Source organism: Malaclemys terrapin, chromosome 6 (genome assembly GCF_027887155.1).
Source record: "Malaclemys terrapin pileata isolate rMalTer1 chromosome 6, rMalTer1.hap1, whole genome shotgun sequence".
In the NCBI taxonomy this organism is placed as follows: domain Eukaryota; kingdom Metazoa; phylum Chordata; order Testudines; family Emydidae; genus Malaclemys; species Malaclemys terrapin.
In genome coordinates this window covers 82,337,045-82,364,754 of record NC_071510.1, presented here as the reverse complement: position 1 = coordinate 82,364,754, position 27,710 = coordinate 82,337,045, and the positions used below count along the sequence as shown (strand labels likewise).

The window sequence follows — 27,710 nt, the reverse complement described above, 5'->3', positions numbered from 1 at the left end:
GATCTGCATAGGAAATCTCATGGCTAAAAATGTGTATGATTCATTGTAAACCTTATCAATCATCTTTGAATGCAAATTATTGTAACAACTAATATTCTACATTTAGTTGCTCACTATATTGGCATGGTGGAATTTTCAAAATGAAGAACTGTGAAACAGTAATTGGATTGCTGAATGGGTAACTGTTTTCGATTTAAATATAAAATATGTTTACCATAAGAAGGCCAGAGCAAAGAATGGGTACCATCAGTGGAACTGTACTGGGGATAAATCTGACCCCTTTTGCTTCTACTGAACCAAACAGATAGAAATGGGTGAAATTCAGATCTTTTATCAGCAGACGTAACCCCTATGGAAATCTCTAGGCCACATTAAATAATGATGTAAATGGTAGTGTAATAATCTGGTGTAAGAACAAAAAATGGCTATTTTGGGTCAGAGCAAAGGTCCATCTAGCCCAGTATCCTGTCTTCCGACAGTGGCCAATGCCAGGTGCCTCAGAGGGAATGGACAGAACAAGCAATTACCAAGTGATCCATCCCCTGCTGCCCACTCCAGCCTCTGGCAAACTAGTAATATTAAGGAGGGCTCTGAAGAGACAACTTTTTTAGCTCCTGGGACATGCAACGGTAGGGTTACCATATTTCAGCGAGCAAAAAAGAGGACGGGAGAAGCCCCGCCCTAGCCCTGCCCCTGCCCCTCCCACTTCCCGCCCCCCCTGACCTCCCAACCCTCCCCCCGTTCCTTGTCCCCTGACTACCCCCTCCTGGGACCCCTGCCCCTAACTGCCCCCCAGGACTATCTAAGCCTCCCTGCCTCTTGTCCCCTGACTGCCCCAACCTTTATCCACCCCCCCAGCCCCAGACAGACCCCTGGGACTCCCACGCCCCATCCAACCACTCCCCACCCCCTGACAGCCCCCCCCAGAACTCCCAACCCATCTAAACCCCTCTGCTCCCTGTCCCCTGACTGCTCCGATCCCTCTCCCCACTCCTGCCCCCTGACAGCTCCCCCCCAGAACTCCCAACCCATCTAAACCCCTCTGCTCCCTGTCCCCTGACTGCTCCGATCCTTCTCCGCACTCCTGCCCCCTGACAGCCCCCCCCAGAACTCCCAACCCATCTAAACCCCTCTGCTCCCTGTCCCCTGACTGCTCCGATCCCTCTCCCCACTCCTGCCCCCTGACAGCTCCCCCCCAGAACTCCCAGCCCCCTACCCCCCCGCTCCTTGTCCCCTGACTGCCCCCTCCTGGGACCCCTGCTCCTAACTTCCCTCCAGAACCCCACCCCCTACCTAAGACTCCCTGTTCCTTGTCCCCTAACTGCCCCCTCCTAAGACCCCCCCCACCTGCCCACCAGGACCCTACCCCCTACCTGTACCCTGACTGCCCAAAACTTTCTCCACTCCCCCCAAAAAGCCCCCCCCCGTTTCTTGACTGCCCCCTCCAGAACCTCCCTGCCCCTTCTCCTGCCCCCCTTACCCTGCTGCTCAGAACAGGGTGTTGGGCTCTGTGCGAGCCGGACACGTGGCTAAGCTCCCCAGCACAACAAAACCCGGTCCCTGGCCCTGCACAACAAAACCCGGTCCCTGGCCCGGACCGGGTTGCAGGGGAGAGCTGCCCTTGTATCAGCACAAAGTGCTCTCGCTCCCGTTTTGCTACGCTGCATGGCAGTAACCGCTCCCAGTTGCAAAAGGGGAGGGCTGCACTTTGTGCTGAGACACTTGCTCGGAATGCAGGGCAGAGCTCCTCTCCAGCTGCTCCGGAGTCCAGCCCGGGACTTTCCTGCAGCCCTCCCAGCCGCTCCGGGGGAGGGGGGAAATCCCGGACATTGTGAGTGCTTTACAAATTCCCCCCGGACGCTATTTTTAGCACAAAAAGGAGGACATGTCCGGGTAAATCCGGACGAATGGTAACCGTATGCAACGGGGGAAAGGCACACTGCCTCATCAGGGACTTGAACTCTGGAACCTCGGAATAAAAGTCTGATGCTCTACTGAGCTAGCTAGGTGATCTATAAGTGACATCTTGGTGCCATTTAAGTCGATGGGAGTTTTGCCATGGACTTTAGTTGGGCTAGGATTTCACCATATGTATTTCTATTGGGCTTATCTCTGTGGTGCACTGAGAGAAAGGGGGATGTAGAAGGAAAAGTAAACGATGGCTGAGTTGCTGGGGAAGGGCAGAGGATCTTCAATAGTTTATATCAGAGAGCATATTTTCCGCCCACACTTGTTTTCTACTGTCAGAATTAACCACATTTTACTGATCTGACGTTACCCAGATTATATAATTCATTACCACTGTTCATTACAAGGATTTTCTTAGTAACACTACATTGTTTCAAGGTTTTTGCTTGGTAATTAATCATATTAAATAAAGTGCCCACACAGTTATTCAGCTAGAGTTTTCCTGAGGGCCATAGGACTTAAGATCAGAGTTCTGGCTATCTTTTCATATAAAATGCTCCAGGCATGTCTATACACCTCTTCATGCCGCTGACCAACATAGCTTTGACAGCAGAAATCTGTGGTGTGGACCTGGCCCCAGTCTCTAGCTTTGCCTCCATTTATAAGGGCATGTACAGCATGTCTGGTGAAGACGCTCTATGCCAGCAGGAGAGAGCTTTCCCGTTATAAAACCACCTCTGTGAGCGGCAGAAGCTATATTGGCGGGAGAATGTCTCCCACTGACATAGCACTGTCCGCACTGGTCTTTATGTCAGTGTAACTTATGTCGCTCAGAGGGGTGTTTTTTTTCACATAAATTCTGCTGGCATAAGGTGTAGTGTAGACATAGCCTAGGAAACTCTAAATTGAAAGGAGGGCGTGCAGTGTCAATAGTTTTTACTGACCCGCATGTTTGCTTATGGAGCAACAATCAAAAATGCAAACAACAAAAGGTACCTATTAATGCATATTTCGATATGTTGTACAACTTCTCTCTCTAGGTTTTAACAATCAGCCTTTTAATTAATCTTTCATCATCAGAGGCACTAAAGAGCTCCCAAATTCCAAAGTCCTCTCAAAGGTACAGTGTCCTTTTAAATCTCTCTTACTCCATGGCAGAAAGCATTCTTGATAAAAGATTTGCAGGTTTCTGGCTCACTCTAGGACAACCAGAAAAACAAAAGGAAAAATCTGTGGCAGGCAAAAGTTGGGGGGAGGCGGGGGGGAGGGAAGAGAGGAGGAATCCCATTCGTTCATATACATCCCACACATTGACCAGTATTTCCTGTCACATGCTTTTTGTTACCCCCTATCTGGGCAGATATTGAATCACACACATTTAAAACAAGAATTTCCCCCATAAACCAGTAATTTCAAGTGACTTGCTACAGACCTCCATGCCCTACCTTTTTGTTTTTTGATGCGTGGAGTGTGTGTGGGGGGAGGAGGAGTAGAATGTATTATAGGTTTTCATACATTTTCAGGAGTGAAATATTGATCTTTTTAAATCTCGAATGGAATATAAAATAATCTGATTTAGACTGATCAATTCAACTGTGATATATACTATCAGTTTTACGTAACCTCTCTGCCCTCAGCATTCTTTCAGTGTGAATTGAGCCTCAGGCTTCTGTGTACCTTTCACAATACAGCCATTTATAGTAATACAAGTAGTGGTAGTTTACAGCTGAAGACAGTAATGACCTCGTCATTGTTTGTTGAAGATGAAGAGAATTTATGGCATCTAGTGTGTATAAATTGTTTATTCCTCTCAACCTAGTCACAGTGTTGACATTTCTAGGCTATTTATAAATAGGATAACCATATTTTCCCAAAGGGAAAACGGAACACTGTATGGGGCCAGCCTGTGGTATGTCTCCCCCCCCCCCCCCCCCCGTGCAAGTCTCACCTCCCTCTGCCCGCCTGCACACGGGGCCAGCCCAAGACTCACCTCTTCCCCCCGCGCATGGCTGTCACAGCCCAAGCCACTTTCCCTAGTCCTCCCTCCTATGCAGGGCAGGTGTTGCCACTTCCCCTCCCCCAGCACGTTCCTCCACACCCCCGCTAGGGGTTGCACCCCACTTTTTTTTGCAAAACTGGGCATTTGTCCCATTTTTCTCTTGCCAACTGATCATCAGTTGGCAAGAGAATATGGGACAAATGCCCAGTTTTGGAGGGGGGAGGGGGGGAAAGTCGGGATGACCTGGACAGGGCTTAAAAAAGGGACTGTCCTGGCCAAAACAGGACGTATGGTCACCCTATTTATAAGTTCTGGTTTTGGATTTTTCTTTATTCCTTTATTTGCCAAAGCAGAGAAATGCATCTGTAGCTTACTAAGGACATTTCTTTACATTTTAAACTGAAGAAAATAAACTCAGTTCATTGTATGAGATATTCAAAAAGATATTCACTTACCAGATATTCAGGGTATTGTCAGAAATTATAAACAATTATAGGCTTTCAACCAAAATTCAACAAGGAATTCGTATCAGGTGTTATACAAAACATTTTTACAGTGTATTGTCTTATTGCTGTGTAGAGAATATAAACAACTGAATTTAATATTTAATTGATTTAGCGAAATATCTGTGTATGTATCATAGTTTGATTAGCTCTTGGAACTTATTTGTTATTGAAATTAATGAGTTAAGGACTCTGAAGATCAACTACTCAGTCTTAGCAGGTGTGGAAAAGTATGTTATCGCCAAGGTATTGGCAAGGTACGTTATTGGCAAGGGGATTGTTTTCTAGGTATTAATACTTGTTTATGCGCCAGTAATGAATCTAAGATTCCTGTGTTTCATTTTTCTATGAATACTTTACACTTGTTAGGACAAGGGAATGGCATTTCTAGCTGCTTTAAGACACATACTTGAACAAAGGTCAGATACAGTGCAGACAACTGGAGTTAAAACTACCTCCTACTTCCTGTCAGGTCATCCTTCTGCAGAGTCAGAGTAGTGATTAAATCTCAGTTCAAACTTAGGTCTGAACCTCTGATCAAAGACTATCCCACATCTTTTGTTGGGTTTCTAATGTAGAATACAGTCCCCTGGGGGACTAAGCTGAAATCAACCACAATAACTATCACCTAAAACTGAAGGCTGGATAGAGCATTTTACCACATACAACGTCCCTGATGCAGCCGTTCCGCATCCCGTGCAGACTACTCCCATTACCTGCAAATATAATTTGTGTTGTGGGGGTAGGCTCTACATCAGTGGTTCTTAACCTATTTACCATTGTGAGCTGCATCCAATACTATCTGTATGGCCCTGAGGATGTCATATGGGCCGCAACTGTGTGCTGATTGGGCCGCAAGTGGTCCATGGGTCACAGGTTGAGAACCACTGCTCTACATAGTGCCACTGACTTGTCACATGGCTCCATGGCTTTTGCAATGTTAATGAATGTCTATATAATCACAAAATCAGTAAGGCCCGAGTCTGGTCTCTTTGGTAGGAAACTTTCATCAGCTTTATGAAAGTATGTGTAGCAAGCCTAAATGAAATACTTAATATACCAGGCAGCTGAGAAATAATAAAGACCTGTATTTCAACAATATATAAATAAATGTGAATTTTAAAAGGTCTCAAGTAAAGTGCAGACTACTAGGTTGTTTTTGTTTTGGGCTGTAAAACCCACCACAGAATCATAAAGTTCGTTTCCTGAAGTTGCAGCTTCAGCTTCCAGTTTCATTTTTAAATTCCCTTTGCTGTTGCTGGTATCCACTGTAACTTCTGTTTTGCAGTGGATCTTGATAGCATTCTTTTAAATGGCAATATTCCATCCAATAGAACACTGGCTCTTCAGTGATCGTATTCCAGATGATGTACATTTGGGTGATAGTGAATGTTCAGTTATTATGTGGCAGTGGGGAATTGCCTATCCATCTTAACTGTGCATTTCCAGACTCTTAGACACTTGATGTGTTTTTTGTTTCTTTTTATGGTAGGAAGATTTAAATGTTTTTGGTTGTACATTGGTTGTAGTAAATCTTAGCATCCTTTCAACTTTAATTATTTTAAACAAGTTTTCTCTGTGGAAATTTCATAGGTTTTAAATATGAGGGGCCCTGAAAGGTAAAATCAAGTTGTCACAAAAAACTTTATTAGCTAGCTGCATCCATGTTTAGAAAACTTTAGTTTTAAAGTATATGTGATCAAGATTTCATGGCTACCTTTGGCAGATTTCTCTGGCATCTGATGCAGGCTCTGGGGTAGGGCTGGGGATGAGGGGTTTGGGTTGCAGGAAGGTGCTGTGGGCTGGGACCGAGGGGTTTGGAGGGGGGGATCAGGGAGGGGGATCGGGACGGGGCAGGAGGTTAGGGCCCGGGAGGGGGTCAGGAGTGCAGGCTCTGGATGGCACTTACCTCAAGCAGCTCCCGGAAGCGGCGGCATGGCCCACCTTTGGCTCCTATTCGGAGGTGCAGCCAGGTGGCTCTGCGAGCTGCCCCGTCCACAGATGCCACCCCCGCAACTCCCATTGGCTGCGGTTCCCAGCCAATGGGAGTAGCGGGGGTGGTGCTTGGGGGAGGGCAGCGTGCGGAGCCTAAGGAGCCTAAGGGAGGATATGCTGGCTGCTTCCCGGTAGTCGTGCAGTGCAGAGGCTAGCAGGGAGTCTACCAGCCCCACTTCACGGCACCACCAACTGGACAGTCAACGACCCAGTCAGTGGTGCTGACCAGAATCACCAGGATCCCTTTTGGACCAGGTGTTCCGGTTGAAAACTGGACACCTGGTCACCCTAATCAGTTAGGCTGTGCAAACGCAGGTGGCTTGTTTTGGGGTATGTTAGGCTAGTGGCTGGTGATAATGGACCTGAGGGGCCGAAGGGACATAGGGGAGAAGTCTGGATCCAAAGAAAAGAACTCTTCCCAGTGAAGTACCAAACTGAACTTGGGGTTGGTCTAGAGTTTTGTGGTTTTATTTCACTGGGAACAACGTGGACCAAGGAGAAATGGACCTGAGGTCTATTCTTGGAGGCACTTTCTAATCTTGTCTCCTTTGCTTTGGCGACTTGTCCTCTAGCCCACTGCCACCCTTTTACTGCTCCCTGCATGCTGTCCTCCATGTCCAAGCCTTCCCTGGCAACACAGACCTGAATCCAAAGCAAACGCTCATCTGGAACCTCATGTGCCCTTAAACTTTAAAGGCCAATTCCTCAATCCTACTACATTTCCTTTGTGCTATTCTGGTGCTGCAAGGTGATCTTTAAGCTGCCTTCAGTGGGCAGCTGGGAATTCATCTGTTGTGAGATGGAATAAACACAAGATTACGTTCTTTTGTTTCCAAAACAGGTGACTAAAGAATGGAGAAAAAAGTGAGCAGAATTTATCCAGTTTCTGAGCCAAGCACAATATATTTTCTACAAGTCACTTGGGAAAAAGACCTAGGCACTGGCTTTATTATAACACTTAGCGATGGTCAGTCAGCATGGACTGGGACAGGTAATATTGAAAACAAAAGATGAAAAGATGTTTGTTTGTTTTAATTATACATTTTTTCCATTGGCTTTTGAGCAGTGATTCTTAACTTCTTCTGTGACCCCATGTTCTATAAGAAGAAAGCTTCCAGATTCCCCCTCCATCTAGTCAGGAAGGAAGGAGGGTCACGGGACTTGTTCAAATCTATCTTTGAAATCTATATAAAGACTCAACTGTCAAAACAAATACTAATTAATTTAACATATGGCTATACAATAGTTGTTTATATTTTTCCCAGTAATATAATTTCCTGTGACATTACCCCAGGACACGGCAACTTCTCAATATCTTTGAACAAATGTGACAAGCTAATTTCATCTGTGAATTACAGTAACTCCTCACTTAAAGTCATCCCTGTTAATGTTGTTTTGTTATTACGTTGCTGATCAATTAGGGAACATGCTCATTTAATTAAATCCTCTGTTGAAATATTAAATGTTTCAAGTATATTTTAAACATAATTGGAAGTTGTTGCACAGGTTAAAAAGGCAATATTTGCTAACATTGTGGCCTGGCTACGCATACAGATTACATGTGAAGGATCCCTGCAAGGATGGTCAAAATATATTTCAAAAACATCAGTGTCTTTTTGCTTTGTTTTGTTGTTTGTTCCAATATTTTTTGGCTGAAGGCATTTGAAATTTGTTTTATGTTAAGGGAGACTGCCAATTTAAAGTCACACTTGTATTGTGTTCACCTACTGTTGTTCTAAGTAAAACCTAGCGTCACTACAATAGAAAGAGAATATAGAAGAACATTTCTATCCCTTTGTTTTCAATTTAACTTTTTTCATCTGACAGATCTGTCGTATAGGCACTTCACAAAGGATGGGATCATTGACATCACTATGTCAAAAGAAGAAAAAACACAGTCCAGCATCAGCACCAGAAAAACACAGGGGGGAGTGGTCTTTGACCTCCTCTCCTAGGGCCAATCCAATTCTTATTGACTCCTATTAACTTTCTAGTCCTTTTGCTGAGTCGAAAGGGAGCTGAATTGAACTCCTTGTGCTGTTGTGTCAATTGGGTGGAATTAGGTGGAAACTACTCTGTTCCAGTCTAGTTTTACATTTTGTTTGCACTGAGGCTAGCTTTTTGCAATTAGTTTTCCTGGTTTGTTTTAAGGAAAAAAAGTGGACAACAAGGAGAAATCCAGAAAACTTTATCTTTTTCATATTACAAGCTCCACTGGTTACACTAGTTGAGCTTATCATCCCTTTGCTCTAGAATGAGTTGTTTTGTGTAGCTATGAATGTGGCTGTGTTATCCTTATGCCAAAGCTAAGCCGTTTGCTGCAGAAACAAGCAACAGCATGCCTTGTCTTGAGACTTTTAAACCTCTCAAGATTTCAGTGTTCTTTTGCTTCAGCAGTTGAGCTTGAAGCTTCCCTTAACTAAATAGCACAGTTAACTGCATGTGCACAACCTCTCTCTTTAAGTGCACAGCTAACAGTGTAAGATTTTCTACTGCACGTGCTTAGTCTTGCATTTTCAGAAATTTATAACTGTTTTAAGACCATCTTTCAAAGTGAGTGAAGCATATTCAAGACTATTCACATCTCAACTTTGAAGTTTCAGATTTCATCTGTTTTGGAGCTATTTGCTTGAGGGAGAAAGCAGTGGTCAGATATTTTATATTTTTTTTTATTTTTATTTTTTATAAACAGTGGGAAATCCCTTCAGTTTCTTATGTTGTGGGATATTGTGCTTGGCAAGCCAGGTCAGGAAATGAGTAAGAGTTGCTGAAGGATTGGTCTTTTCTAGTTCTTACAGATCTAGTGTGATGATGAAAAGTGGTGGAAGCCTCACTGTTTAAGAAATGTAAAACCATAGGAAAACTTGACAAATTTAAAAGTTTAACTTTTATTTTATTTTACACCCAGTTCTTTGCCATACATGGTTCACAGCATTGCTTGTCTTATTTATAGACATACCTATAGTACTCATCATTGTTGTATATGATTGTGTTTCCTGTAGTGCTGCAATACTTATAAAATACTATAGTCTGCCATTGTCCTTTACTGTAAGTGAAGATGGTGTATATGATATATGTATGGAATTCTTTAAAGATACCATCACTTAAGGATTCTCAGTTTTGAGTCTTGTTTCTCCAGTGTAAGAGCGAGGGGAACTCCTGTCATGCTAAGGTGAGTAGTGTGATGCCAGAAGACCCACATGGAGCTCTTTAAATGCCTCCACAAGCATTGTTTGGCTACCTTATTTGTTTTACTTGAGACTAATTTCATTCCTGTTTATTTGGTAGCTATTTTATTTTATGAACCAGTCATACCTCTGGTACTAAAGGATATTTAATATGATCCTGGCTAGCCTGATGAAGGGAATTATTGACCAGTTGTATACCTGTGAGCTCAAGCTTCCTACAGAACAGATAACTTTTCCTTGTGTAGGGGACTTCAGCTGGTAAAGAGAGTTAGCTTCATGTCACTGGTACAACCACCAGTGGGAATAAGGATGATATGTTCCCTTTCCCTTTCCCCCACTACTTTTATGTCCCATTCAGTGCAGCTATAGCACTAATGCATTCTCAGTCCTGGTTCCCTATTTTTGTGTCCCTCAGATTGCACCACGGATTTTGGCTTTAATGGCTGACCTGCCTTATACCAGATTATATGAGCATAAAATGGTGCTATTGACTTATATTAGATGTTTTACTAAAATGGTGGGCAAACTCAACCTTATTGAGGCTACCCTGGTATCAATTATTCCCCATGCCCACATGCTCATCCTGGTGAGGTTCCTTTCTATAAACTTAGTGTTGAAAGGTCCTTGCGTTTTTACCTGGACTTTACTAAAAGTGTAAATTCTGTAATTTCTCAAGTACGTTTTGTTCAGGTCATACTGAGCAAAACAGAACCTAGGCAGTCCCTCCTCTGCTATCTCTGAACTATTTACTTTGATGTGTTTTAACTTCCTTTTCCTGTCTCCAAGCAGAATTTACAAATTTACTCTGTTTAAACAGAGAGTAGCTTCTGTAGGGCATGGAGTTAACCCATTACAATTCCAAAAGAAAGAAACACATTACTGTTATGAGTCATGTTGGGTTTTGCTAATGTTTCTTTTTTCAAAGCTATTGCAAATATTTTGGACCTGATTTTCAGTCAGAAAATTCCTTTATTTGTGCAAATATTCATGAACAAATGTATATGCGTGCAAAAACGACTGATTTGCACATCTGGCAAATAGGTCCCTATCTAGCTTTCTTGTGTCCAAATCTCCAATTAATGCATGCATACCCGTGCAAATGCATTACTACTTTCTGTCTGAAAACCTGATCCATTGTGTGACTTAAAATTTTTAAAAATGTATAGTGTCTACATATTTTCCATACTCTGTCAAAGTGCATGAATAGGTATAGTTACCACCTTTACAAGGTGTGTGTGTGTGTGTGTGTGTGTGTGTGTGTGTTTAAAAAAAACACAGAGAAAATATTGAAACTAGCTGTGAAGGATGTGATCTCGTGTTGTTTATCAATGCTGATTTAAAAAAAAAGATGATGTGCAAAACTGCTTAAAAATAATTGGGGGGGGGGGGGAGAGATATGTCTACCTCTATGTGTAGCAAATAATTGCCCATTCACCCCACTGTTATACATTTGGATGACTGATGATTTGACGAGTAGTGCTTCCATTGCAATACCAGATTACCTATGCTGTCAATAATATAAATAAGAGAAGAATGAGGCAATTTCAACATGGTTTCCTTACTTGGAAAGCTCTTCTGTTTTCATCTGCAAGATCAGGATATGTATGCAAGTGTATCTCTTGAGGTGAAACAGTTGTTAAGATGAGATTTATGGAAAGAAGAAATACAGCTAACTAAAGTACTACATGAGATATTTTTCAGTTGGGGGTTCACTTCAGTGTTAAGAACTTATTTCAGTCTGACACAAGCTATGGCTCTTCTTTTCCCCCCCTCACTGTCTCAAATGTTGGGTAGTCCTTCAGTTCCAAATGGAGAAAAATGACTATCTATCATGTTCTGCAGAAGATTGGTGCTATAACTGGAAAGTGAAACACTTGTGAACCCAATAAAGAGTATAGATCATTGATAGTCTATAGAATAAGGCTAGATCTGACCCAGGTGGAATACTTTTTTAAAAAGTGTAGTGCATTTTTTCTCTCTTCCATTTGAGTCCTTATATATCCTTATACATAGTACAGTGAAATCTGGCTCAACAATAGATCTTGCACTCCAACAACAATTAGACTATTAGAACTCAAATAAGGCTATTACTATTTGATTAAATTAGTCTGCAAAACATTTTTTAATAGAATGATAAAATCTGAAGTATTTTCATATGAACTGCAAAGAGGCTTGGATCCCACTATTACTGATGCTGAAGGTAGATGCTAACAAGAGAGAAATGGAAAACTAAGAGAAAACAGATGCGTATTTTATGAAGATAGATATGATGTGAATCATTTAAGGAAAGCTTTATTGTTTCTAATCAGCCACATACATAGATTTTTGTTTCAAGAGAAATTCTAAACACCCGTAATAACTTCATGACAATTGGAGCAGTGGTCTGTGCATATTCCTTCTCTGCTGGCAGCAGGACTCTGGGGAGAGCTTCCCGTTGCGGAGAGTCAGTTACACTCACATTGTAAATAATTACTGTAAATCTCATTGCTATATTTTTAAAAACCCAAAATATTTGTGCCTGAAATCTCACACGAGGCGCATCATGTTCAATGCCTCCATAATCCTTTGTCACATTTTAGCATGGAATGAAATTGGGGATGGTTAAAGCTCAAGGGTGTGAGGGAATTCACTGTGGGAAGTGCTCGAGCCCAATAGAGAGTCAACTGCAGCCTACAATGGATTTTGAAGACAGAAGAGGAGAATAAACTAGGGTGTCAGATTCTGGTAGGAGTGAATGTGCTCGGATAATTTTAGCAAGAGGAAGGGATGAAGCCTGGTGACCTGGTCTTTCAGTTTGTGGGGCAAGAGGAGGGAAGGATGCAGGAAAGAAGTACATAGGAACTCATGTCTAGCCTGAATAGGAAACGAGTTGCTGGCTTCGGTCCTGTGAGGGGGATTTCTCCTTTATTGAACCTTTGTAGGCCCTAAGTGTTTTAGAAAATGGACATAGTATTTTCAGAAGAGGCCTTATCCAAAGCATATTGAGGCCAATAGAAATTCTGCTATTTGATTTCAGCTGGTTTTGGATTTGACCCAATAAGAATTGGTTCACCTGTCTCTAGTGATACCCCTTTATTTTGAATTGAGAGATATTAGATTGGTAATGGCTGCAAAGTTTAAACTTGGAGAAGGTGATAAGGAACATGTGAGGGTAGGAAATAAGTGTAGGGAAGGCCCCTATCTCTTAGGAGTTTGGAAGAACTCTCTCCCTCCCTCCCCCTCCCCCCTGGAAAATTGTGGGATACAAGATAACATATAAAGTTATTCAGAGCTCTCTTTTGCTGTTGAAAAGTTAATCTATCATTACTCTAGCTAAGCAAAAGGGTTGGGATAAAGTGGTAATAAACCACATTCAGAGATGTTAGTTTTAATTAAAAATAGTAATTTGATTTACCTTTTTAAATAGTTTTTAATAATAACTTCCTTTTAATATTAGTATATATTTCCAGAATTAAAGTGTATTTTTTTTAGACTTCTCCAATTTCCTCCTCCCTCCCCAGTGTCTGAAGCTGAGATTTCTAAGGAGGCTGATGACATGGAAATGGAAAGAGAGAAGTATGTTGAAGAACTGAGGAAAGCACTAGTATTGGGAGCAGGCCCAGCCAATATGTACAACTTTGATGTTTCTAAAGATGAAGAAAATGTGGAAAGCTGTGATTTCTCATATGAAAAAAATCTGAAAGATGTTTCCGTAAGTATTTCTGTAACATTACATGTTGTAAAAAGTCATATCTGGTGCAATACATATGAAAAAGGGCCTTTTGCTGAACACATCCCTCAGTTTAATAAAATTCTCTTTTTAAAAACATGGCCAGTACTTTGATAAGTTGTAACAAAAACCTTGAGTTAAATAGATACTGTCAATTCCAGTGTGGTCCAAAATATTGAGATTTTGTAAAAATAAGTTTTCACAAAACTTATGAACAACAGAAATGTTTCCAGAACCTTTTAAAATTCCTTTTGGGAAAGGACTGGGGCCTTGAGGTTGATGTGGTGGCCTCTTCCTTCTTGGAAGTCCCATTGGCCGCAATTTGAGTCTTGAGTATGTAACAGCTGTAGCATCAAGCCCCTATTTCGTCAATGTGATTGCTGTTTCCTTTGTGTGTGTTCCTCCAATAACTGGTTCTAAAAGTTTAGTAATTGTATTACAACTGGTGTTGCAGTCCGGTCTTGTACTGAAACAATACATATGCTTTATTTATTTTAACACAAGGAGAGGTCGAGGGTTACATTCCTTTTTCTATGGTACCCACCCCTGTGGTAGTTTGTGTTTGGAACTTATTGCTGTGTCTCAGTATTGTAATTACTGTGAAATGGGTATTTATGTGTCTTTATTCCCTCTAAAAAGATTGTGTATGTACATCTGCTATATGGTAGAACCTCAGAGTTACGAACACCAGAGTTAAGAACTGACCAGTCAACCATACACCTCATTTGAAACTGGAAGCATGCAATCAGGCGGCAGCAGAGGAGAAAAAAAAGCAAATACTGTACAGTACTATGTTAAATGTAAACTACTAAAAAATAAAAGGAAAGCAGCATTTTTCTTCTGCATAGTAAAGTTTCAAAGCTGTATGAAGTCAATGTTCAGCTGTGAATTTTTGAAAGAACATCCATAACGTTTTGTTCAGAGTTACGAACCTTTCAGAGTTACGAACAACCTCCATTCCCAAGGTGTTCGTAATTTGAAGGTTCTACTGTATATATTGAAATCTATCTCATCATTTCCACCTTTTGGGAGATCAGTTCTTTGGCGTGTAATAAAAGTATTCCATAGTTCTTTAGTTAAATGTATTCCTTTCAGCAAAAGAGAGAAGTTTTGGCATGGCTGTTTTTTATTTTAAAGTATAGGTTCAATTAAAGGAAGTGATGAGTTCCAATAATTACAATGCTACATTGTATTCTTTGTGTAAATCCACTGCTTCTAAAGCTCCCACTCCCCATTATGTAATCCATCATCACCATTTGAGAAAAATCCACTAAATTACTAAGAACAATTATAGGATTACTTTTATTAATTCAGTACAGTTTTACGATTTGATGAGTAGCAAAATCATTACAGAAACATGCCTAAACATTAAGATGGTTTTTTTTTTTTTTTTTTTTGGTGCTTGGCTGTCAAATTTGCTTTATTTTCCTAGAGTAGTGTGGTAATGATTGCTTTGTTACACAAACTTGGAAAAAGGAGTTGGTACTTGCATCTTTTTTTCTCTATAAATTATGGTGGGATTTTCTTGGCTTAACTCCCATTGACTTCTGGGGAACCAGAATTAAGCCAATGCTGAGTGCTTTGAAAGCCCTATCCTAAAGCATTAAATAGGGGCAAGATTACTCAGAGTTTTCATTAAATTGAAAATGCTGAAAAGCAGACTTCAGCTAAACCCATCATACTTCAGCTTCAACATACAGGCCAGAAATGTTTATTTTTTCCTTTGTTTTTGGAAGATGTGACTACACATAGAGTATTACTTTAGCACAAATTAAAAACAACCATGTTAGTCATCTCACTTGTATGTCTTATGTACGAATGTGAGTTACCAGACAAAATACAGTCTTTAAGAGGTATAAAATGGGTACCTAGGTACACAAGTACCTAGTTTGCTCATGAAAATACAAGTTCTGGTCATGCCTGCATGTCTAACATACCTTGCCTATTCTATCTACGTTGAAGGTGCAGCCTTTCTGCAAGTAGTGTAAATACTATTGTAAAAGGGGTTCAGATGCTTTTACCATTGTTTCATGAAAACTTGCTCAGAGCTTGGATATATATTTTTCTGACATCAATATGGGCACAAAGAGGAAGAGTGACAAATTGGTTAAAACAGCAGTTAATTAAGGCACTAATATTATTGTTACAGTGTTTTACTTTTCTGCTTTCATTCTTTCATGCTGTGTGTTGCTTGTGACCATAGAGAGATGACTTTTTTTTTTTATACAGCAAGCAATAGAGGCATGATGGTGCTCATCAGAATGGAGTGCTTTTCTAAGAATGCTTTTTTAATGATCAACATTCACTTTTTTTATTTAAACATTCCTTCTCTGTCATTACTTAGAAAAATCCATGCTTTTAAATTTTTGTGTGTATTTCTGATTATTGGAGTGTCTCCATTGACTTCCTTCAGGAATAGAAGGGTTGGCCCTAGACTAGCTGCCAGCAACTGGCGCCCTAGGTGAACCATTCAGTCGAAGCCCCCCACCCCCAAACCCCAAGGGCAGAGCTAGGCTGAGGTTTTTGGTAAACTGGGAAACATTTTGACCCTTTTTTCCTTTTAATGTTTTTTTAAGCATTTTTTTTTAAACAGAGGCTTAATTATTCAGTTTGTCTATCTGTCCAACCAATGTTTCTGAAATCAGATAAAATACAGACACCAAATTTTCAGAATAGATTTGAACACGACAGCTAGATGATATCTCAGTCCGATTCCAAATAAAAATGTATTAAAAATGTTAATTATTTTTATTATTCCAAATCCAAAATCATCCATTATGCTATCCTGCTTTAACTGCCATTACCACCACATCCAATTTAGAAAGAAATAAGAAAACTCTTCAATGAACTTTAACCTATATTTACAAAACACTCAGAATAAAAAACTCTCTGTGCTCTTAAAACATGACTTTTCTTGTTTTAAGTTTGGAAAATTCAGTCACTACTTCTTTTAGATCCAGTTTTCCAGCTATTTCGTGCTCTATTGACATTGTGGCAAGTTCAAGTCTCTCTTGAACCATTGTTGAACACAGATATGTTTTTATCAATTTTAACTTTGAGAAGCTACGTTCCCCACTAGCTACGGAAACTGGCAAAATTAAGAATGCGTAGAGCTATAAAAATCTTTGGAAAACTGTGGGTTTATTTTCACAAACAAACTTCAGTACTTTTTCAGGAGTGGAATGTTTCTTAAGTCGTCTTGAAAAAGCCTGAAGCTCTCTACACAAATCTGTAGTATCCGTGTCTTTTGAATTTTCATGAGTCAATGCTGACTCCAGTTTTATACAAAATTTTCTTATCTGTTTTGCTCTTTTCTTTTGCAAGCTGTGGATATCATATAGAAAGCCAAATACTTACTCTAGCTGCTGCATCTAATGAAATCTTTTGTCAACTGAGTGAACAGCAGTATCAAGGACTGCGAAGTAGAAATTCATTTTGAACCTTTTGTTTTGGATTTTGAATGGGTGTGTCTCATCCTTCATATGAAAACTGCTGTTTCTTTTGCCAAATGCAAACTGGCTCTGGTTCAAATTCTGTTGGAAAGTCTATTTCTTCAGCAAGCTTGAGAGAATCTACCAGTGTTCGTTCGAACCCTTCATCATTTCTGAATTCCTACAGAATATTTTGAATGAGTGAAGTCACAAATTTGAACTTGGAAAGGCCATTTGCAAGAGCTTCTGCATCTGAACGTGCAGTATTGCCAGATGATCCAGTAAAGGTAGTATCAGAAATTTCAATTAGGGCATCATAAATGTTTCCAAGTTCATAGTGAAGAGGCTTCAATGCATCAGTGTGACTCTCCCATCTTGTCTGACTAAGTGGTTTCACAGTTAGAGAATTCACATGGTGAGTCAGAATCTCCCAACGGCGTGTTGAGCCTGAGAAAAACACATAAACACGTTGCACCAGGTCAAAGAAACTGCTTGCCTCCAAACAGCATCTAGCAGCATCATTGACAACGAAATTCAGAGAATGCGCACTGCAAGGAATGAAAAAGGCCCTAGGATTGATTTCCATCATTCTCCTTTGCACACCATTGTCTTTACCCTTCATATTACTCCCATTATCATAGCTTTGGCCATGTACGTTTTCAACAGATAATGACATTGTTTCAAGCTCTTGTAGAATAGTTTCAGTCATAAATGCTCCAGTCATCTCCTTCAGTGGTACAACCCCCAAAAATGTTCCTTTATGAGCACTTCAACATTATCTTCATCTGCAGACTTTTCTATATCCATAAAACGAATGATCATTGTCATTTATTCAACATGATTCACATCTGGTGTACAGTCCAGTATTATTGAAAAGTATTTTGCAGAATGGACAGCTTCTACAATTTTCTTTCTAATGGCATTTGCTAGGATTTGAATCAGTTCATTCTGCATATTTTTTCCCAAGTAATGAACCTGTCTTTCATGATCAGTTATTTTACGTAGATGCTCCTTCATGACTGGCTCAAACAAAGCTAGGTATTCAACAAATTTTAAAAAGTTTCCATTACCTGGGGTATATAATTTTTCATTTCTACCGTGGCCGCCGAATGCTAAATTTTGCCCACGGAGAATTCTCACTAAAGGAATCTGAAGCTCTAATATTTGTTGCCAATGTTCTTCTTTTTCCTTGATATCACATACATTTTCTTCATCAATAGTTTTTCCTTTTTTCAATCATAATTCAAGTTCTTTCCAATTTTGAAAACATTCCAAATGTTCTGTACTACTTTCATGTGAAGAGAGAATTGAAGATATGTTTTTTCCAATCCTTCTAACCGTTTTCAGTAAGTGATATACAAATTGCTTGATCTCTAAACAACTTGCAGCAAAAACAAAACACCGAGTCCTTCGACACTGAATATTGTAACCAGTTTCAATGAATTTCTTCTGCATTAATGAGTTTCCTCTTGTAATGCTGAGCAGAGAATTATTTTTTATTTCCATCCTTAGGGAAGGGAAATTCATGAACTTGTTCGGGTCCACGTTCCATGAGAATTTGCCGCACACTGTCATCACTTCTGGGCCATGAAGCTGGGTCCCCATACTGTAACTTGTTTGTAACTTCCTCATCCTTTCTTCCTTCTACTTCAATTACTTCAATTTCTGCATGTGTCTCTGAAGGTGAATAAATTTTCTCCACTTCCATATCAGTCTGATTTTGTGAGCTGCCTTCATCTAGAAGTAAGTTTCCATCATCTTGAGTTTCCAAACTGCTTTTTTTGTGGATGTGAGCTACCCAAAACTCAAAGTAGTATACCTTCATTTTTATGTTACAAACTACTTCCATGCAGATGTGAGCTAGCCTCCTCTGCAAGTAAATTTCCTTCATCTGGATGCTGTAAACTGCTTCCATCTTTATTTGGATTAAAGAGAAGATATTTCAGGAAGGATCCCTGCTGTTTTGTTTGGTCCTTTTCCTTTTTAGCCTTTCGTTTACGAAACTCCGCTCCTGAGGGTTTTCTTTTTCCTCTTTCTGCCATGGGGCATTTGAATATTGTTATGTACTGTGCTCCCGACTGCAAACATTATAGCGTTAAGGGTGGCTGACACACCACATAGTTGGCGATTTTAAACCACATTACAGCCAGGGCCGGCTCCAGGGTTTTTGCCGCCCCAAGCGGCAAAGGAAGGAAAAAAAAAAAAAAAAGCTGCAATCGCAATCGGTGGCAGCTCCATCGCACCGCTTTCTTCTTCTGCGGCAATTCGGCGGCAGGTCCTTCCCTCCTAGAGGGACAGGGACCCTCCACCGAATTGCCGCCGAAGAGTCCGACGTGCCGCCCCTTCCCCTTGGTCGCTCCCAGCTCCTGCTTTCTCAGCTGGTGCCTGGAGCTGGCCCTGATTGCAGCCATCCCAACACGTCTTTTCACTGCTTAAAGGTTCAATGATTAGTAACATACACTCATTTACCTATTAAAACAGTTAGTTACAGCATTTACATGGAAACAAAATGACCTTTTTCGACATTATAACCCAACACCGGTTGTTTGGAAAGTAATCCCCTTCCTCATGGTTACCCGCGTGGAGTGTGACGTCATCACTTTTATAGTCTATTAAGCGTTAACACTGTTACTTTTCTTTTATGGACCTTATTTATAACAGGTAAACCAGTTATTACAAAGAAAAGTTCATAATTATACAGCCCGATAATAACGCTAAGGTTTAATAACGCTTAAAGATACTCACATTTTGGATTTATAATGCTGAAAGACTTCATTCTTGGGCACCAAGAAACATAAGTTTTCACAGTATTCACTCGATTCTTAACTATCTATCTGTGATGTGTGTTAAAATGACTGTTTGACTTGTATCAACTCACGATATCTCCACTCTACATGAATTTCCGGCTATGCAACCTTGATGTATATTCGAGTTAGGTGTCACTAGCATTGCAGCTCTTGTCGCTGGTGGATGTGTTTCATAGTGGCTGAGTTATTGCTTATCAAAATCGCGGAGTGGGTCATCTTGACCCTATGTCGCAAATTGAAGAAAAATTTCGCTAAAATTTATTTTTGCAGTAAATAAAACATTTTACATATTAATAAATTCTCAGAAATGTAGAGAAATTAATTATAATTCATATTCCCTCTGTATGCACATGGGAATTGAAATAATGACATCTTTGTTATTTTATTTGTATTTTTTTCCTCTCTTTAATTTTTTAATTTGATTTTTTTTTCCTTGAATTTGGTGCCCCCTTTAACTTGGCACCCTAGGTGACCACCTGATTCGCTTATATGGAATAGAATGACATTTTTGAATTAATAGTAGATGATGATAGTATGCTGATTGCTTTCTAATTGCTGTTATTTTGCTTTATTGACCTAAGTGCTTACCCATACAGGGAAATTGGCCAGCAGAACTATAGAGGTATAATTGTATTGCTATAGCTATGTCAGTATAACTACCCTGTGGACATCCTTGTGTAGAATTTAAGTGGCTTTTTGTTACGTCTTATTAACCTATTTTTTTCTGTGTAATATTATTTATTTGTATTACTGTAGCACCTAGGAGCACTAGTCATTGACCCCACTGTGCTAAGTGCTGTACAACCACATCCCTTCCCCAAAGAGCTTGCAGTCTAAATCGAAAAGCCCTTAAGCCTCAATTCTGTAAACATTTATGCACTCGACTAACATTATGTACATGAGAAGTCTCATTGCATACAGAATTGGGTCCTTAATGAACTGTCTTAATTAACATAAATAGTATAAGCCACTCACTTGGGTCTTGTTCACCCCCCCCCCCCCCACACACACCCACACCCATAAGGGACAGGGCAAACACACTTTTGATGGTAAAAGAACTGAATGTTGACTTTTAAGAATTAAAATGATGCAGGTGTATTTTCTAAAATTGTTGAACATATTCTGACTGCTTTTACTGTAAATTAAATGTTAGCTTCAGTACCAACACCATTTGGTTTCTAGTTGTTAGGGGGTGGTTTCTGTTTGTGACTATTCATGCTATTACTTGTTTTCAAGAGTTTCTGTGGTGTTCTGTTTGAAAGTTTGTACATTTGGTGCCCAATGCTGTGCCCAGTGACATCAGTGGGAGTGTTATTGACTTCTGTGAGAATAGCATAATGCAACTAGAGCAGAAAGAATGCATTCTCATGTACTATTGGAGTGGTGGTGAAGAGTAGTGATTTAATAAAAAACCAAACTTGAAAGCATGTGGATTCTATAGCCACAAGCAAAATTGAGATTCCTAGGAGTGTGTTCTGAAGTATTTTAATGGCAATATTTACCTTTTTGAATCTTGTTAAGGAAACCCTGGTTAATATAATTAACTAAAACGTATCATATGCCAAAGAATGACTGGTGTAGAATGGTCCAGTGATGTACATGCAGAAATAATGGGATGAACTTAAGAAAAGGAAAATAGAGGCTCATTATTAGTAAACATTTTCTAATGGTGAAATCTGTTTGATTGTGGAAGCGTGTGTTTTGCCGAGGGAGATGGTAGTAACCCCATTGCTTGAGTCATATAAACAGTAAAACAGGACCCGACAAAGCAATTGAAAATACACTGGAGTGAACAATCATGCACTGGTAGTGGGGTACACTAGCTGACCTAATGGGTGTTTTCCATTTCAAAAGTCTGTTTCTCTGGTTGCCTCTATAGAACATCTGTGACATAAAAGTCCTCTAGATAGCAGTGCATTGATTATCCTAAACTTTTCTAGGGAAATAATATCCACACCCTAAAACCCCACATAGAAGTCTGGAAAGTGGTAGAAAGGTTAATATAGGTTTTGCAAGTCACCGCATGAAAATAGGATTGCCCTTTCCTTTTAGATGCCCTAGGTTGTTTGTTCGGGGCTTAGGTTGCCTTTTGGTGTCTAGATGGAATGTTTGACAGTGGTAAATCTGACAGATGAGTCTCCACGTCTACAAAAAAAAAAAAAAAATCAGTCAGAATTGTAAACATCCTCTGGCTAAGGGGAAGTTAAAAACAAGCTGTTTTAGATCAGCTTGGTTTGCATTTTCTAACTGATAGGGAAGAATAATCCCACCTGGTCCTTGATTTGTGTATGGGAATAAACTTTAAATAAATTTAAATAAATCTGGACAGAGATTAATTTTTAAAACAATTTGTCAGAAGATCATTAGAAATGTTATACTTTTGAGCCTATATTTTATCTTTTTATACCAAATCACTAAGAGTTCAACGACACTATTTAGGTACAGCTCTCCCTTGAAGACTGTGAGGGAGCCAACTCAACCCAGGGGAGTGCAGGAAGGCATTCTGCTCCCAGATATGTAGACAGTAAACCCAGTGTGACAATACTGCAGGCAACGTGGAGGGATTGTGGGGGTGGGTTTGCCTTGACCCTGCCTCTTCATTGTAAGGTAGTAGGTTTTCCTAGTAGGGGCTGTGCCACTTATATCCTAAATTTTTATATGCGGGGGGAAGAGCTTCCAGTTGTCCCAAATATTTCATTTCTGAGTCTTAGGAAATACTTCTATTATAGATGCATTCATGTTACAATTTCATAGTAGCATATGATTGAAAGCAGTTTTCTAAATAAGGAATATAATTTATTTAGACACAAGGAAAAACCGTAAAAGGTCTGTCTTACAGAACTATTACTGTTTTCTTTGTTGTTGGTCTTTTGAAACAGTGATCAAAGAAGATATTTGTCCCAAAATATTGGAAATATTTGTCTTAGCTGCATCTAAGCCTGATAATTGTGCCAGTTAATTTAAATTATACAATATATTTTCTTTATGACAGGTGGCTTTGCTACAGGGTATTAAACACACTGTCCTTAGGAGCTGTTTTTAGGGTGGTAAGGGCAAAGGAGACTGTTAAGAGTCACATTAAAATAACAATAGGTTTGGTATACAGTGGGACTTGTGTGTCAAGCCAGCTGCAATGCAAAATGGGCCACACACACAGAGCTCAGTAAGGAGCCATTGAGACTTGGCCAGCTAAACTGCTGCCACCTAAACAAACATCATCACAGAGTCAGTGATTTAGTGCTTGATCTAAGTAGGTGACCACTTGCAAGTAAATCTTTCCAAGTACTTTAGCTAGTAACTCCACATATGATAAATAATGGAATTCCAGCAAGATTCTCTTTTTTGAAATTGGCAATTAAATTGATTAAATAGTCTTTGATAAACAACACTGGGGGGCTAGCAAACTTTTTCACATTAATGTGGCAGGTATTAGATTTGTTCCTTGCTTATTAGGAAAATTAGTAAATAGGCAAGATGTTAGCCTAAGAAGTTCCAGCACTAGGTACAAAACTCCATTACTAATTGGGCTGATGAAAGAAATGCTATTATTTGTTTCTCTAGTTTTCCATGGCAACATTTCTACAGTGGGTTCTAAAATATCGTGCAGGGAATCTGAGATCATTGTAATTTCATTATGGTTGAAGTACCTTGACATATGTGCATTAAATATAACTTCTTATAATGCGAGTGAATTAAGCAGAATTGGAATAGTTCTAAAACTTTCCCAAATGTTGAAGTCCTGATCCAAGGTTTGAATAGGTGCTTAGCTCTAATGGTTGAAGATGCATTGTTTGGGTAACAAAGGTCATTCAGAGTTCAGATAGTTTCCCAGGCAATTTAACTAATTACTCAATTAAAAATGGAAAGGGAAAAGAAGAAATATTGCACAAAGACAAGATGATGAACTGGTAAGTCAGTGTAAAGGTAATTTACTTTATATTACTCTTAAATACATCCTTCTGAGTATAAGAGAACATATCTGAATGATTTTTTCTAAGACATCTGGGTCTAGGAATATTTTACTACTGTACTATGCCTGAGACAAACGTAGACGGTGCTTGCTGGTTGAAAGACTTCTGTGCAGTACAGGGTTCTTCCCTGCCCCCTCCGCTCCCCAACACTTACTTTATGAAGTTTAACGTATTCCTGCATGATGTGAATATAAAGGTAAGTCATCTTTCCAGACCTGAATCATAAAAGCTTTATTTTGGTTTGGTTTTGAAGTTTTAAGATTCCCTTTTCTGTATTTGAAGGCACACAAAAAAAAACACAACATTTCTTATTTCACAGAGGGTGACATTTTCTTTTTTTAACTGTTGTCATGTAATCTGTTTTGTTTTTGCTTTCATGAAGGAGATTTTAAATACCAATAAAATAAGCTTTTGAAAAAGGTGAGGCTGCAGGGAAAACCATTCTATAAAAGGTTGGCATTAATAAATTCTCCTCCATCCTCTTCCTACTTGTCATGGCTGCTGCGCTACAGTGGAAAAAAAAATTCTCAACACTGATTACACCTGATATGCTCAAACTGTACAATAGTTTCAGTGACTGTAATTTCTGGATAATTCTTTCCATCAATGTCAAATGGTTCTATTATTAGAAAAGCATAGCACTTTTAAATATACGTTAAGAACAGTAAAATATATAAAACTCTCAAATCAGCATTATCTCCTGCTTGTGGTCCTTTCCTCACTGGTAACATTAATTGTATTGTCTGTGAGTTTATTATTATTTTATTATTTATTTTTATTTATTATTGCATTTCAGATTTTCCCATTTTGGAATACATGGTGTGCATTTCTTTGTATAGAAATCAAGGTTTACTTTTACTTGTATTGCTGAGTTAGAATCACTTTCCTTTGAAGAGGCAAAACTTTAAATCATTGTCTATTGACAAGTCTTGGTTTCCCTAGAAAAATATTGGAGACAGATGATGTTCTGCAAAAGAGATTACTCAGTGAGTTGTGTGGTATGTTTTTTTTTAATTCTACCACAAAAATCTATTCCCATATTCTTCATAAGGAGGCATAACAGTCTAAACTTGCAGAACAGCAAGTATCTTATCTACGTTTCTCTTCTGCAAGAATTTGTCTTCTCACAGCTCTAGGGAAGGTAATTATGTGTTCCTACCTCAGTAGATGCAAGAACCCCCTAAAGCTCAAAATAATGTGCTGCTAACTTTTGCTTTCACTAAAGTAAAGTCTGTAGTAGTTTTAAATTCTCAGTTGACATGTTTTAGCTCTCTAAAAGTTTTATGAATTAATTTTTTTTTTTTTTTAGGTTAATGCAATTTGTGACAGTTATGCTATACTTGTATACTTGAAAATTTCGTGAGATATTGTAGGGTTTGACATTTAAAAGAAAACTTGCCTATCCTCATGGCATGTAATTTTAAAAGTAATTATAAAATACATGACTTGCATACCCAATTATTGTTGTGCATGTTTTGTGTAACTTAGTAAAAATATTTTTATATTTTGAATAACTCTGATATACCTTTGCTTAAAAAATGAAAAAAAAAAATTCTTTTGGATTTCATTTTAAAGGTCTTGCACGCTTAACAGACAGATGTTTAGTGACAACAGCATTATTCAGTTCTCTGCATTTTTGGAATATCAAGCTTCTACATTGCTTAAATAACAATAAATGAGATAATGTAAAATAATGCCCCTACCAGAACATTAACATGCCATGTTGTACATATTTCTATTTCTGTTTTTCTCTATAGAAATGTTATTGAAGAGATTTCTGTTTATAATTAGATAAATAGATGGCATGTTTAAAAAGATAAACAGGGATAGAAATATGTGCAACATGGCCAAGTTAATGTTGTCGTAGAACCCTTACTTCTAAAATAATAGAAGTGAGGGAGTTAGGATTGTTTTGTATAAATAAATCTTGTGTAACTTGAATGAGGCGAAGGGTGAGGATTGGGTGAGATGCCATAATGGCAGCAGGAGGGACGGACCACGATGGATTGGCCCTCCACAGTGGAAACTGGCTCTGGGGACATGGAATGTCACTTCTCTGCCTCCTTCCCCTCCAGCATTGGTGGAAGAAGTGGAGAGGTACCGACTAGATATAGTTGGCCTCACCTCCACAGATAGCATTGGTTCTGGAAACAAACTTCTCGAATTAATGTGGTTTCTTTCCTACACAAGAGTGGCCCCGTGTGAGAGGCCCTGGGCGGGTGTGGAGATACTAGCAAGCGTCTGGCTCGGGGCTGAGCAGTTGGAGTTTGTTCGGTAGATGAGTGTGTTGCCTCAGTGAGACTTTGGGTCTCAGAGAGGTAAACCCCGAATATTGTTTGTGCCTATGCATCTAATAGCAGTTCAGAGTATTGGCCTTTCTAGAGACGGTGGGATCAGTGCTCAATAGAGTGCCACTTACCGACTCTGTAGTTCTACTGGGGAACTCCAATGCTCATATGGGGAATGATGGAGATACCCGGAGGGGAATGATTGAGAGGAATGGCCTCCCTGGTCTGGACTGTAAAAGTGAATTATTATTGAACTTGTATGCTAGTCATTGATTGTCCATAATGAATACCATGTTCAAACACAAGGTTACTCATAAATGTACTTGGTACCAGAGCACCTTGAGCTGAAGATTGATGATTGACTTCATAGTTGTGTCATCAGACCTAAGGCCATATGTTCTGGACATTTAAGTTAAGAGAGTTGCCGAGCTGGCAGTCGATTACCACTTAGTGGTGTGTTGGTTCCAACGTACAGGACGCCGGCCAGATAGATATGGGAGGCCCAAACAATCAATGTGAGTCACCCGGAAACCCTGTGCGGAAAGACTTAAATTCTCATCTCTAGAAGAACTTCTCCTGCATTCTGGGTGAGGTCTTGGACATTGAGTGTGAGTGGACCATGTTCAGGGCCTCAATTGTTGAGATAGCCATGAAAAGCTGTGGCCTGAAGGCAGTTGGTGCCTGTCATGGTGGCAACCCTAGGACCCGCTGGTAGACTCCAGTGGTGAGAGAAGCTGTCAAGTTGAAGAAGGAGGCCTTCCAAGAAATACTCGCTAACTGGACTCCTGATATGGCTGAGAGGTATCAGCTGGCTAAGAGGGCTGTGGCGGTTGTTGAAGCAAAAGCCCAGGCTTCGGAGCAATTTGGAGAGACCATGGAGAATAACTACCATATGACCTCAAAGGTGTTCTGGCAAACCATTCACTGCCTTAGGAGGGGTCAGCATCACATTGCCCAGGCTGTATTCAGTAAGGGTGGTGAAACGTTTACCTCAACTGAGGAGATCGTTGAGAGGTGGAAGGAACATTTTGAGCAACTCTTCAACTCCGACTCCAACTCTTCAACCCTGTTTCAGGAGGCAGCGCCGGAAACCTACAGTGAGATTGGATCTATTTCTGATGCTGAGGTCAAGATGGCGGTAAAGTACTTTCATAGTGGTAAGGCAGCAGGGATGGACGAGGCATTGGACTGTTTTGGGGTGTCATGGTTAATGTGCCTTTTCAATGTTGCATGGAAGGCAGATGCAGTACCTCTGGGTGGTGGTCCCAGTCTTTCAGAAAGGAGACCAGAGGTGGTGTTCCAACTATAAGGGGATCATGCTCCTCAGCCTTCCTGGCAAAGGTGCTGAAGAGGAGGTTATACCCATTAGTTGAACCTTGGATTTAGGAAAAAACAATGCAGGATTCCATCCCAGCCATGCTCTCTCGCAGATACTCGAGGGGTCGTGGGAGTTTGTAGATTTGGAGGAGGCATATGACCATGTTCCCCGAGATGTCTTGTGGGAAGTGCTGTGGAGCATGAGGTGCCAGTGCTGCTTTTGCGTGCCATCCAGTTCCTCTATTCTCGGAGTGAGAGTTGTGTTCGTACTCTTGGCATTAAGTCGAGTTCGTTCAAAATCTTATTCCCACTTCTGTTCATGATTTTCATAGAGAGGATACCAAGGCGCAGCTGAGCTGTGGAGTCCATCTGGTACGTGGATTCGGAGTGGCATCTCTGCTGTTTGTTTGCAGATGATGTTCTTCTTGCTTCTTCAGACTGCAATCTCCGATGCATGTTTGAATGTTTCACTGTTGAGTGTGAAGCATCTGGGATGAGAATCAGCACATCGAAATCAGAGGTCCTGGTCCTCTCCTGGAAGAAAGTGGATTGCTGTCTCCAGGTGATGAGGGAGCAGCTGCCCCTAGTGGAAGA

The 27,710-nt window shown here is 40.1% G+C and overlaps 1 protein-coding gene across 1 annotated transcript in view; it reads left to right on the top strand.

The window, feature by feature from the left end:
- The window catches only part of XRCC4 (X-ray repair cross complementing 4), a 283,046-nt gene that overhangs the window by 35,023 nt on the left and 220,313 nt on the right, over positions 1 to 27,710 (top strand). The window contains exons 2-3 of the mRNA XM_054031803.1: positions 7,247 to 7,396; positions 13,094 to 13,284. Of these exons, the coding sequence (XP_053887778.1) occupies positions 7,258 to 7,396; positions 13,094 to 13,284 (330 nt within the window). The 5' untranslated portion in view covers positions 7,247 to 7,257. The remainder of the gene's footprint in view (positions 1 to 7,246; positions 7,397 to 13,093; positions 13,285 to 27,710) is intronic.